Raw genomic sequence first — 12910 nt, 5'->3', positions numbered from 1 at the left:
TATACCGATAATGCTAATTACAAGCACAAACTTAAAATGAATTAGCGAAAATATACAAAAAACTTGTGTGTTAAACCTCAAAAACTATAAGGCGCTTAGGTGATGCACGACTTTTTAACACCACTGTATTTTACTAATATAGACTAATTTTTTTCAGGTCTCCCTTGTCATCGCGTACTTACATCGGACAAAGATAACCTCACTTTGGTTTTCAACGAAATGCAGCGATTAGAAGACGAAGACGACGCACAAATCGACCAATCGGACTACTCGGACTACAAGCAATTTACAAGCGATTACAGCGATGATGACGAAAGGTTTTTTCCGTTTCAAAAGTTCAAATACAAGACCAACTGCTGCTACGGTTTATCCATGGACTTACTCGAGAATGTTGCTCAAGAATTAGAATTCGATTTTAGGTTGTATATAGTCGCCGATGGACTGTTCGGATCAAGAATTGTAAAGAGGAAAGGCAAAAGAAGTGAGAGGGATGTGGGGAAGAAATTTTTAAGTTATAGGTAAGTCATTGTTTGTTTTCTATAATCAATTATTATAAAACTTTTTTTTTCATTTTTATTTCTTAGGATTTTCCGTATATAATATTTCTTCTTTTATTCTAATAAGCATTGCCGAGTCTATCAGTATTTCTTAGTGTGGAAATCAAATGTATTATAGGAGTTGGTGTTGTATATGTAATGCCGACCAATCAATTACAATTTGGACTTTTAGACAATAATTCAGTATTTTCTCTACTGAACTTCATGCAATATTCAAAGCTATTGAACATGTCTCCTTCTTCTTATTTTTATGTAGTCATGACTCTATCTGTTTTTCGTGCTCTTCGTACTAATCGTCTACCTATTGTGGAGCCGTCTGTTGCCACTTTACTACACTATTTATTGTCATTCTTACGTGACTAAGGCTCTCGTTACGTTCGCATCTCTTTTGGCACCTACGCTCATGTGGTGGATTTGAAGGGATGCTCTAGTTGGAAGTAGATCTCCTCGCAGTTGTATTGCCTTAATAAAATCTCTCCCCGATCCGTAGGACGGTGGATTGCTTATTTAGGCAGAGCTTTCGGAGTGTGAAGAGCCCTAACGAAGTTCGTTTCCGCTATAGCCGTCCTCAAGTTTCTGGCTCAACTCACGTGCGATCGATGCCAGAACTGCCAGACTTCTCCGTGAGACCTCTCAAGAGACGTGACATATGTGGTAAACTGAAGGTAAAACGTCTTATCTTGGACACATATTTAGACACGACAGGTATAACTTCCTTCAGCTTATTATAGAAGGGAAAATAAAAGGCAGACGCGGCCCGGGTAGACGACAAATGACCTGGCTGCGCAACATCAAAGATTGGACAGGATTAGACTTTCAAAGTTTAATAAGGAAAGCCCAAAATTGGGAAGACTTTGCAGAGGTCATCGCCAACCTTCGCTAAGAAGACGGCACCTAAAGAAGAAGAACAACGTAGTATCAGTTGCTGAGCTGATCAATTTTTTCAGTCTCCTTCTCATGATAGCCAGGACGTGCATGGCCATGGTCATGACGTCCAGACCACCCTCTTTAGTGGGAGCTTGGATGTATTCATTGGCACACGTTCGATTGAGGGACAGAATTTTCCGAACGACTATACGTATGGACCTGTCAACGCCCTTCAGCGTTTTGATCGTAATTGTGGGACTCTGGAGCTTGTCAATATCCAACCAACTCACTCGGTTGCAGCTGCCGAATCCTGTCGTTGCCGACAGAGAAGAGCGAACGCGTCACGCAGTAAGAGTACTTATTACTGTAACATTAACCGTAATAGCTGCACTCTTACCAGCGTTAATCGTCATTCCTTTCTTCTCAAATAATTCGACGGCTGTTCGTATTGTTGAGTATTAGAATTTTATTCCCGCCAATCGACCTATGGCGGATGCGGTATATCAGATATTTGATATCTTGTTTCAATAACTAATGTTTGGGGATATGATTGTTTTGTTCTTCTTGCTATTATTTTATTAAGCATAAATTGTACGCTTATTCTCTATATAATATGTTATACTAACACACATAAATCCACACTCTTTATACATGGCAATTGTAGTAGTAAAACTCCAATTAATAACGTAAAAAAGCCAATAAATCACAATGATTAACATACCGGTTGAAACGTTCTGACAAGATAGATAAATTAACTTTTTCGTTTTTCTTTTTTGGATTTAACGTAATAACTCAACCCTAATGACGCTCGGACGCTCCGGAACGAAACTCACTACAATAAAAATCTTCCTCATATTTCCTGCGTATCCTGACGACTCTTTTGACTTTAATATCTCTCAGTAGAGCTCTCGTTTTTCTTGTTGTCGTTTTTATTGAATGCTCTTTCTTTTCAAAAGCGCGTTTAATAAAATCAGACTGATCTTCAAATATAAGTAGCGTGTGGTGTTTGCTTACGTTAGAGGTTCGAGGTGTATGTTATAAGCTCAGTTGTCTACATATATTCAAAGCGCAACGAAGAACGTTTATATCAAAATTCTAGAAAATTAAGAGACTAGAATTAGCTGTAATTATTTAAAAAAAGGTTACATATATTGGTTTACAAAAATATTAGGGTCCAAACTAGGTTACTATTTTTGTTTAAATTCTGATCCTATAGTTAACTACATTAACTAGTCAATATGTATCTAAGAATTATACAAAAGGTAAATGTGAAATTTAATTAAATAAGGGGAAAATTAAAAATGGAAAACTAACTGAATATGATACTTCTTCTTCTTCTTCTTACGATGCCTATCCATTCCGGATGTTGGCGATCAGTATAGCTATCCTAACTTTACTCTCAGCTATTCAGAATGTTTCAGTTGTAGACGTAGCGAACAACTTCCTTATGTATTAAAGCCCAGATATTCTTCTTCTCCCTGGTCCTCTCTTTCCAAATACCTTGCCCTGAAGAATGAGTTGCAATAAGCCATATCTGTGTTTATTTCTCATAACATGGCAAAGATATTCTAATTTGCGTTCTCTGATTGTTAGTGATCTCGCATTCCTTCCCCATTCTACGTAGGACCTCAATATTAGTCACACGATCCACCCATGAAATTCGTAAGATGCGCCTGAAACACCACATCTCGAACGCCTCGAGCTTTCCTAAAGAAGCTTTAGAGAGCGTCCATGTCTTTACTCCGTATAATAATGTAGAAAATACATAGCATCTGATGATAGAGATTTTGGTACTAAGTGCTAAATCGTGACTTCTGAAAAGAGACTTTATCTTTACGAACGCTGATCTTGCTTTGCTTATGCCTTGTTTTATTTCATTGGAGTGGTCCCATTGACGGTTTATGTTAGTACCAAGATATGTGTAGCTGTTTATCCTGTCAATTGGCTGTTGGTAATTACCAAAAGATGTGTATTTAATATTTTGCGCTTACTAACTACAATGTACATTGTTTGGTTCGTATTGAGATCCAGCCCATATTCTCGACTTATATCTGATATGAGCGACATTATTGTTTGTAAACCATTTAGGCTATCTGCAAAAACTACTGCGTTGTCAGCATATGTAATGTTGTTTAGACGCACTCCGTTAACTAAGACGCCTTCCTGTAGTTGTCCCATTGCTTGCCCGAAGATACGCTTGGAGTACATGTTGAACAGCACTGGAGACAGAATGCATCCTTGTCTTACTCCTCTATCTATGGAGATTATCTCTGTCAACTGGTTATCCACTTTAATTTTGGCAGGTTCATTGTAATATAAATTATATATAATTCGCAAGTCTGTATCATCCAAGTCCATTTCTTTAAAGATGGATATGAGCTTGTCATGTTTTACTCTATCAAATGCCTTTTTGTAATCGATAAAATAAATATATACATTAGAGTTGACATCCCTGCACCTGTAGATAACCAGTTGTATAGCGAACATAGCTTCTCGAGTGCCTAAGGTTGTGTCCATGACACTTGTTTTTCACATTTTTTATATATTCTGTTATGTATTACTTTTTAAAACGTTTTAAGTAAGTGGCTCATTAAGCTAATTATTCAGTAGTGTTCGGATGTTTTTGCATTTGATTTTTTGGTATAATTACACAGATCGACTTTAACCAGCTTTGGGGAATATTTTCAGCTATATATATGTATATATATATATATATATATATATATATATATATATATTGTTAAATATGCTCGTTATCCATTTTATTCCTTGTTCGTCCATAGGTTTCAGGAATTCTGTATAAAATGTGTCAGGCCCTACAGTTTTACCACCTTTAGTTTTTCGAATAGCTGCCGTGACTTCTTCAATAGTAATCGGAGGTCCTGTTTGGCATTCTATGTCTTCAACGGCAATCTGCTTTTTATCTGCAAATGTTATTTCCATATATTTCTTTTAACTGTCTAGTCTCTCTTCCACACTTAGTAGTGGATTACTTTGGTTGTCTGCCAAATATCCAACTCTTCTAGACTTTTTTGAACTACAGCCTATTATCGTCAATAGGGAAACTAGCGGAAAGAGTAATGCTGAAAAGACTCAACGAAGAGTCACAGGCTTTAGGCACTATTTCGGAAGCTCAATTCGGGTTCAGAAGCGAACACTCCTGTGAATTGCAGGTATTAAGACTAACGGAATTCATACAACGAGAAAATGTACACTACAACCGCATTCCTAGACGTCAGAATGAGTGATATGGGATACAGCGAGGCGATGACATGTCTTCTTGTGTCATACCTAGCCAATAAAAGGTTCAGAGTTCGGATAGGGGCAACCCTATCCGAAGTCGGGGTCCTGGAAGTAAGTGTGCCTCAAGGAGCGGTGTTATCTCCTTACCTATACACCATATACACGGCCGACACGCCAACAGAGCCAGGATCCCTTTTAGGTTTGTATGCTGATGACACGGCAATAGCTGTCAGCTGGAGATACCCAAATCATGCAGCTAATCATCTGCAGAGAGCACTGAATAAGTTTCAAAGATGGTATATCAAATAGAAAATTGCCTTAAATCATATAAAACACGTAGAATGGACAAATTAAGCAAAATACCTGGGGGTGATAATCGACAAAAAGGCTCACGTTCACCGAGCACGTCAACCAATCGATATATAAAGCTAAAGTGCTAAAAAAAGGCAGCGTATGCCTCCGCTGCTTGGGGACACCTGTAAAACCAACAGGAAAAAATCCAGACGACACAAAACCAATTAAAAGAGCCGCTCTAATAATACCTATATACGTATAACTGAGATACGTATACAGAAACTCTGGACAGAAAAGAATCCTTCGTATATTGAATGAACGAGCATACGAGATATTCAACGGATCAAATCATCCTAGCAGAATGCTAAGAGAGCTGACGAATTACAACGAGAACAAAAGGATGGTACAAACAAAACCTAAACAACAGATAGCAGGACATAGAGAAATCCAAAATTAATGATAAAGAATGTTATAGTTGCGCAGTAGTCCCAAAAACGAATGTAAAGTTGGAGAGAAAGAAACCAAAAAAATCACTCTGGCGAGAGAATAAGCTGCACCACACGCATACTTTTAAGTTTGGATAGCTTCAGTTAGTTTTAGGCAAAAAAAAACAAAACCAAAAAAATAATAAAAAAAAACAAAAAAATGCCTTCTGTCTAAGTCATCGCGGAATCGCTGAAATCGGGTGAGGTGATAAATAAATAAATTGAACATGTATAAAAGACCCTTCAGGTCTTTTATAACAACCGTAATAGCGGACTAGGCCCCTCAGGCAGATCAATTGAAGATTTATTCGTGAACTCCGAGCACTAAAGTCATGTGCTGCATACATGGGCTCGGTGGCCGGACCCCACTCGGATGCTCAGCCGGCGAGGAGAACAAAATTTATTTTGCCAAATCGGCGGCTGAGTGGCTGAGAACACACATTCTTTCGGTCAGAGAGCCACCTTTCGGCTCTCTGGTCGAAACACACACTTTTTTCTTCTTTTTTTTTAGGGACTCAAGTACCGACGTCAAGTTAGAGTAACTTCAATAGAGTCAGTAAAGTAAATAGGGAGAAACGCCGATATGTGTGCTACCCCTAAAATGAGGTGGCGTAGCCACAGTCAATAAAAACAGAGGGTGTTCCATTACCCAGGGTACCCAAAGTAACTTTCAGATCATAAGCCTCCTCCTCACGTAAGTCACACGCTGAGGAGGGGTGGAGGAAAAGCCTGGGGGTCAGATAGGTACGGCTTCAATAGCGAAGTGTGGCCGATTTGATCTTTAGACATGTGGATCCCACTTTACAATGGTAAACACATGTTCCTTAGGGGCAGGGTTGATCACTGTGTACGTCTGTGTGTTTCCGATATGGGTACAAAGTTTTTAAAATGTTTGGCAGTTTGTTGATTTAAAATTATACTTACTCCATTTTCATGTCTTCCGTTGGGGTTACCTGAATAATATATATGATGATTGGTAATTTTACATTGCTTAGAATTCGTCCATCTCATTTTGCTTATTCCCTAGATGTCTATTAATAGAGTCTATCCATCTCCTTGATTACATTATATGTCTTACCGGCATCGTATTATGTTTTAACATTCCATGTGCAGATCGTGAGCATTTTCTTTGCACTAGATTGGCAAGGATTTTGTCTGTTATAGGATACTTAGTGGTTAACAAATTTAAGTGACAATTATATTAGAAAAACAAAATTAAAAACAACAAATAATTTGACAAATAAGCAAAATCTATAAGAATAAAATACTTAGAAATAATGAATGTTCATAACATCACAGACCTTAATACAAATGTATGCTATAAATCCTCTGAATAAATACTAAAATCTTTAATTATATAATTGTAATTAAAGGAAGATTCATTCTTCTAATAACAAAACAGTTAATATGGTACGGCCATGTACAGAGAATGCCAGATGACAGGATTCCAAAACAGATTTTGACGTGGACACCACAAGGGAGAAGGAAAAGAGGAAGGCCGAGAAAAAGCTGGAGAGAGGGAATTGAAAAAGAACTAGAGGAAAGAGAAATCCCTCCAGGCCTATGGCTGAATAGAGAAGAATGGCGGTTAGGAGTCGGAAGGCGTCCGAGAACGCTGTAAACCGATAGTAGTAGTAGTTCATTCTTCTAATATATATACAGTGTGTTAAAGCCAAATGGAATAAATTCATTATTTAGGTTACTGTACACATTTATAAAAAATCCCGAAACACGTCAAATTTAAATTATAACTTGACATTCTTTAATGTGAAAATGCAACCCCTACCTTCAACCCCCTTAGAATGACAGGTACAACCCCCAATTTTTAAAATACTAAGTATAGGCTTGTGATATATTGTTTGAAAGGTCTCTTCATTCTCCATTCAAAAATGTTGTCGCTTTCAAGTTTATTAAGATTAATTAAGATAAAATAAATTAAAATCATGTGGTTACCGAAATTCGCTACAATACAATCAAAAACTAAAATGTAATGCAAAACGTAATAAAATGTAGAACACGAAAAAGAACTATGAATGTTAATGAAGTAAATGTTCAAAATGTTTCACCACGAAGGTTTTTGCAACATCCTAATCTCAAATAAAACTGTCTTCTAACATTATTTAACATAACAGGCGTGATCGACCTAATCGCAAGCGTTATTCGTTCTTTTAAGTCATTTAAATCAGAAGGTTTAGTTTTGTACACATGGCTCTTCACATATCCCCATAAAAAGAAATCTAATAATGTAAGATCAGGTGATCGCGCTGGCCAATCAATCGATCCTCGCCTCCCTATCCACCGATTGGGAAATATTGTATCGAGGTACTGCCGGATATTAAGTTGGTAATGTGGTGGTGCTTCATCCTGCTGAAACCATATGGTATTCGCTGGAACTTGAGGGTTTCCTGGATCAGGATATAAATTTGCCAACGTTGGAATGACATCAAGTAGTGCCAAATAATTGTTGCCCTCAATGAAAAAGGGACCATTGATATTGTTTCCTACAATCCCTGCCCAAACATTAACCTTTTGAGGGTATTTGTCCATCATTTGCTCACAAAAAAAAGTTCTTCTATCAAAACCGTCTTCCATGAGCTCCTGAGTAGGTATCATCTTATAGGAATGCAATTTATTTTCTTTTAATATGTTTACTATCGATGTATGGCTAGCATTAAATGTAGTGATGCCTGTCTACTCGATGTATGTGGATTTTCGTGAAACTCAAGCAACACGTCTAATTTGAGTTCATCACTCGGAGCATTGGCAGTTGCTTTTTTTATCTGCCTTACATGACCAAACTTGCGAAACTGCTTCTCTATTTTACTTATTGTTCCTTGGGATATAGGCGGTAAATTAGGAAATTTCTCATGAAATAGGCGAGTTACTTCCTGTTGTGTTCGGGTGTTATCTCCGTAACCAATCATTTATAAAACTGTTATTTTATGCATTTCCGTTAATTTAACCATTTTTCAGATGTGAATTGAACGAACTTTTTACTTAAATTAAAATACTGACAACTTAAATAAAACAATTTACTAATACGTGTTAAAATAACGTTGCCACGGAAATTCTTTAAAGTTTTTTAATGGTTACCATCTAAAAACCACATTGCTATGATTTTTGTTCTCTTTCTCATTATCAAGACCTAAACGGGAAATAAGTTTTAAGTATATTTTAGCGAATTTCGGTAACCACATGATTTTAATTTATTTTATCTTAATTAATCTTAATAAACTTAAAACGACAACATTTTTGAATGGATAATGAAAAGACCTTTCAAACGATATATCACAAGCCTATACTTCCTATTTTAAAAATTGGGGGTTGTACCTGTCATTCTAAGGGGTTTGAAGGTAGGGGTTGCATTTTCACGTTAAAGAATGTCAAGTTATAATTTAAATTTGACGTGTTTCGGGATTTTTTATAAATATGTACAGTAACCTAAATAATGAATTTATTCCATTTGGCTTTTACACACTGTATACATATACACTCTACATATTTTTTTTCATAATAAAGAAAGTTTTATCACTAACTAAATCATGTTAAAACGCTTTATCTCGCTCACATTGGCTTCCTTTTTTGTCTCTTGTTTATTAAAATATTTCGATCTGTTTTTTTTATGGGAGTGTGCGGTTTTAAGTGCATGTGGACGGTTTTGAGTGCATCGATTTATTGCACCTAAATCGCTATTTAATTACGGATAAAATTCAGTCAAATAAAGACGTAATAGATTTCTAAAAGAAGGAAAAATGCCTTCATAAATTAAGAAACAGTATCGAAAAAGATTATTGGACATATTTTTAAGGTTACATTTATATTGAAGCAATATTGCTGTTAGTTTTCAGATCATTAGAAATGAAGACTACCTCGTCTATAAATCGTATTCTTTCTTAATTAATTGTAAATTGCTTCCCGTTATGAATCTAATTAATAATATATTAAAATTTCACTGCAAGCTTTAACAATTTTTTAATTTTTATGTAATACGTAATTACTGTTAATGCTTTCGTTGTATGGGAATAGAAAACACATTAATTACATACTAAATATTGGTTTGTTTGTTTGCAGTAAAATTATCCCTTATTAAGTTTTAATAGAAGTTTGACAATTACATCTATCTGTTTAAGTTTGCTGTAGTATATCTTAACTAACTGTTATGGCATATCTAGTGCACCAGCGGCGCCCAGATAAGCGACTCGGAATGTTGTAATTTCCAAACTTATGGTTCAATATACTGAACGTTTTATCTAATTTTTGTAATTAAGATAAATGTTTGGAATCAAGATGCATTAGCGTGTTTGCAAAATTGTTCTGTACGTAATGTTAATATAATGCTAACTTACACATCAATTGCTGGCTAAATCTTTTAAATTACACTACTAAAAAACCTTCTGGAATATCGATAAAAATATACAAAAATCATAGGAAAATAATCTTCTGCTAGAAAAGTATTTCCGGTTGAGAAACCAGATAAATGCGACAGAAGGGAGATGAGTACAGAGAAGTCTTAAGAAAAGAATTTGAAGAACATTATCAACAAGAATATTCCGATATGAACACAAATAATAAAGAAATGCAACAAAAGCTATTGAAAGCAGGACTGAGTGTTGCAAAGAAAACGAAAAGGAAAGAAGACAGAATAAGTGATGGAACAAAACGGTTGATGAAAAAGGAACGCACATTTCTAAGCGAAGGAAAGCGAAACACGGATTGTTTCAGAGAATTTAATAAACAAATAAAGAAGGAAGTAAAGGAATATTTAAGGATCTACAATGAAGACAAGGTGAAAAAATAATAGAATAGAACCGAGCCTTTAATGCTTAAGATGAAACTTAGGAAAGCCTATTATAATCTCAATCAAGGATAAAGATGGAAAAGAAATAAGAGAAAAGAACGAAATCCTAAAAGTTACTCAAATATTTTACCGTGATTTATATTTCTCAAACAAAAATCCAGATAACGCTGTAATGGAAGATCTTAAGAGAATGATAACGAATGTAAACTCAGAAATACTCCCTAACATAGAATCATTCGAAATAAAACAAGCTATGGCACAACTAAAGAATAATAAGGCTCCGGGCCCAGATGGAATACTTGTAGAAAAGTTGAAGGAGGGAAGTGAAATTATTCTCGAAGAACTGAAAAATGTTTTCAACAAATGTCTTCACAGAGGAGAAGTCCCAGATGATTGGAATGAAAGTTTGACAATATAGGTTGATAGCTATCAACCGGTAGAGAAGGCAGCATTCCGAAAAGGTTACAGTAGAGCGGATCATCTTCTTACAGTCAGAACGCTAATAGAGAAAGCCAATGCTTCGTTGATTATGAAAAGGCATTCGACTCCAAAGAATTTTGGGAACAACTGCAGGAGAGATTCCCGATACAGAATTCTCATACATAATATTTACAAGAAAGCTACAATAAAATTACAAATAGATGCGATAACCAAAGCTACACCAATCAACAGAGGAGTACGTTAGGGCGATGTTATCTCACCAAAGCTATTCACACTTGGACTGGACGACGTGTTCAAAGACATTAACCGGGTAGATAAAGGAATAAATGTTAATGGAAGGAAACTGAGTCATTTGAGATACGCTGATGATATTGTAATATTCGCTACAAGTTTCGAAAAACTACAGACCATGATGACGCAAATATTTCAAGCTTTAGAAAAAGTAGGTCTTAAGATGAATTTGTGATAAGATGAAAAAAACAAAAATAATAACACATACACCGAACATTACAGAAATAACGTTGAACGACATAAATTTAGGCGAATTTTATAACAGTAGGCGAATATATCTTTATCTTACCTGAGACAGATAATAAAAGTTAACAAAGAAAATTAAACTGCCGAAATTACCTGAAGAATAAGGTTAGCTTGGAAAGGATTTGGAAAACTAAGTTGGATCTTGAAAGGACCTAAAATAGAACAATTATTAAAAACCACAATTTACGATCAGTATATCCTCCTCATACTCACGTATGGTTTACAGACATACGTATGGACACACACTAAGTCTAATATGGATAACCAAGTAAATGCTCAAAAAGCGATGGAAAGATCAATGCTCGGGGTGAGACTTATAGACAGAAAAACAAACAAATATATTAAAAGCAAAACCAAAGTAAAAGACGCAGGAGAACACACTGCCAAATTAAAATGGAGCTCTGCAGGACACAATGCCCGACTAAAGGGTAAAAGATGGAACCACGAAATACAACAATGGAGGCCATGGTTAGGAAAGAGAAGCAGAGGAAGATCAGAAATGAGATGAGCTGATGGCGTTAAGAAGATCGGAGGACACGACTGGAAGCAAGTGGCTTAAAATGGAAAACACTGAATTGCTTCGGAGAAGACCTATGTCCTAATTGGTTGAAAAGACAAAGAGAGAGAGAGAGAAAGAGATAACAACAAGATACCAGCGACACTTATAGCAGTTCTAGGTGCAGACTGTAATTTCAACAGTATTTTAAATTTATTGAAAGACATTTAATAAGCACCACAAAATTTATTAAATTTATGTAATCTATTAGTTTGTCGCTAATGACCATTAGCCACGAGCAGGTTCCACGAATAGGCTTAGATATACATTTTAACATGTAAGTGTAAATGTTACTCAAGTCACATTTCCAAGAAAACCCATTTGTGGTAGTTCTTCTCTCCATCCAATGTTTTCACCGCATTAAAATAATTAATAATACGAGTATGTTTAGTAGTCTTATAATGTTCGACTAAGGCACAAGAATTTTCTGCAATCTGCAATCATTTTTGTGAGAGATTATTCTTCCTTTTATATTTCTTGAAGTTTGCCCAACATATACCTTACCTTACACACAATCCCCACACAATATAGAACAGATTATGTTGGATATTTCTAATTGTGTTAATGGTGCTTTTACCTTACTATCTATTTGACCAATCATTACTCTCAGCTATGTTTATATTTTCATTTTTAAATAAATTTGGCGTCAATTCGTTAATGTAATTAAGTGACGACAAAATAACTGTCCTGTTTGGCGTTACCAGATTCAATATTATCCTGTAAATTTTCATTAGGATTTAGCAGTGTAGCATTACTATTGTCAACATTATAATTCGCTGAAAAAAAGTTAGTTAAGTAAGTGCTACCAATTTTCTGATAAAATGGTTCTAAGTCAGTGATTCTCAAACTGTGGGGCGCATTGACTAATTTACTACAATCAAAACAAAACAAAATTTTGACAAAATAAAAAATTAAATACACATAACCGCTGATATAATACTGAATTAATAGTTATAAAGAGTACCGTAATAGTACTATTAGTACCAGAAATGCCAGAAATAATTCTATACGAAATCAAAACGGCGCTTTTAGAAATGAAAAATAACAAATCCCCTAGTAGTAATCGAAGTGATCAAACTAGGTGGAAATAAAATTATCCAGGCTTTGGCCAAGCTTTTCACTGAATGCACCT

General features: G+C 35.5%; 1 protein-coding gene across 1 annotated transcript in view; it reads left to right on the top strand.

Annotated features, from left to right (window-relative positions):
• Positions 1-12910, top strand: part of LOC140436452 (uncharacterized) — a 508405-nt gene that overhangs the window by 379418 nt on the left and 116077 nt on the right. Inside the window, exon 8 of the mRNA XM_072525289.1 lies at positions 158-518. Within this exon, the coding sequence (XP_072381390.1) occupies positions 158-518 (361 nt within the window). The remainder of the gene's footprint in view (positions 1-157; positions 519-12910) is intronic.

This window comes from Diabrotica undecimpunctata, chromosome 3, assembly GCF_040954645.1.
Source record: "Diabrotica undecimpunctata isolate CICGRU chromosome 3, icDiaUnde3, whole genome shotgun sequence".
NCBI classification, from domain to species: Eukaryota; Metazoa; Arthropoda; class Insecta; order Coleoptera; family Chrysomelidae; genus Diabrotica; species Diabrotica undecimpunctata.
Note: the sequence above shows the minus strand (reverse complement) of the source record. Positions and strands in the feature narration are given on the sequence as shown.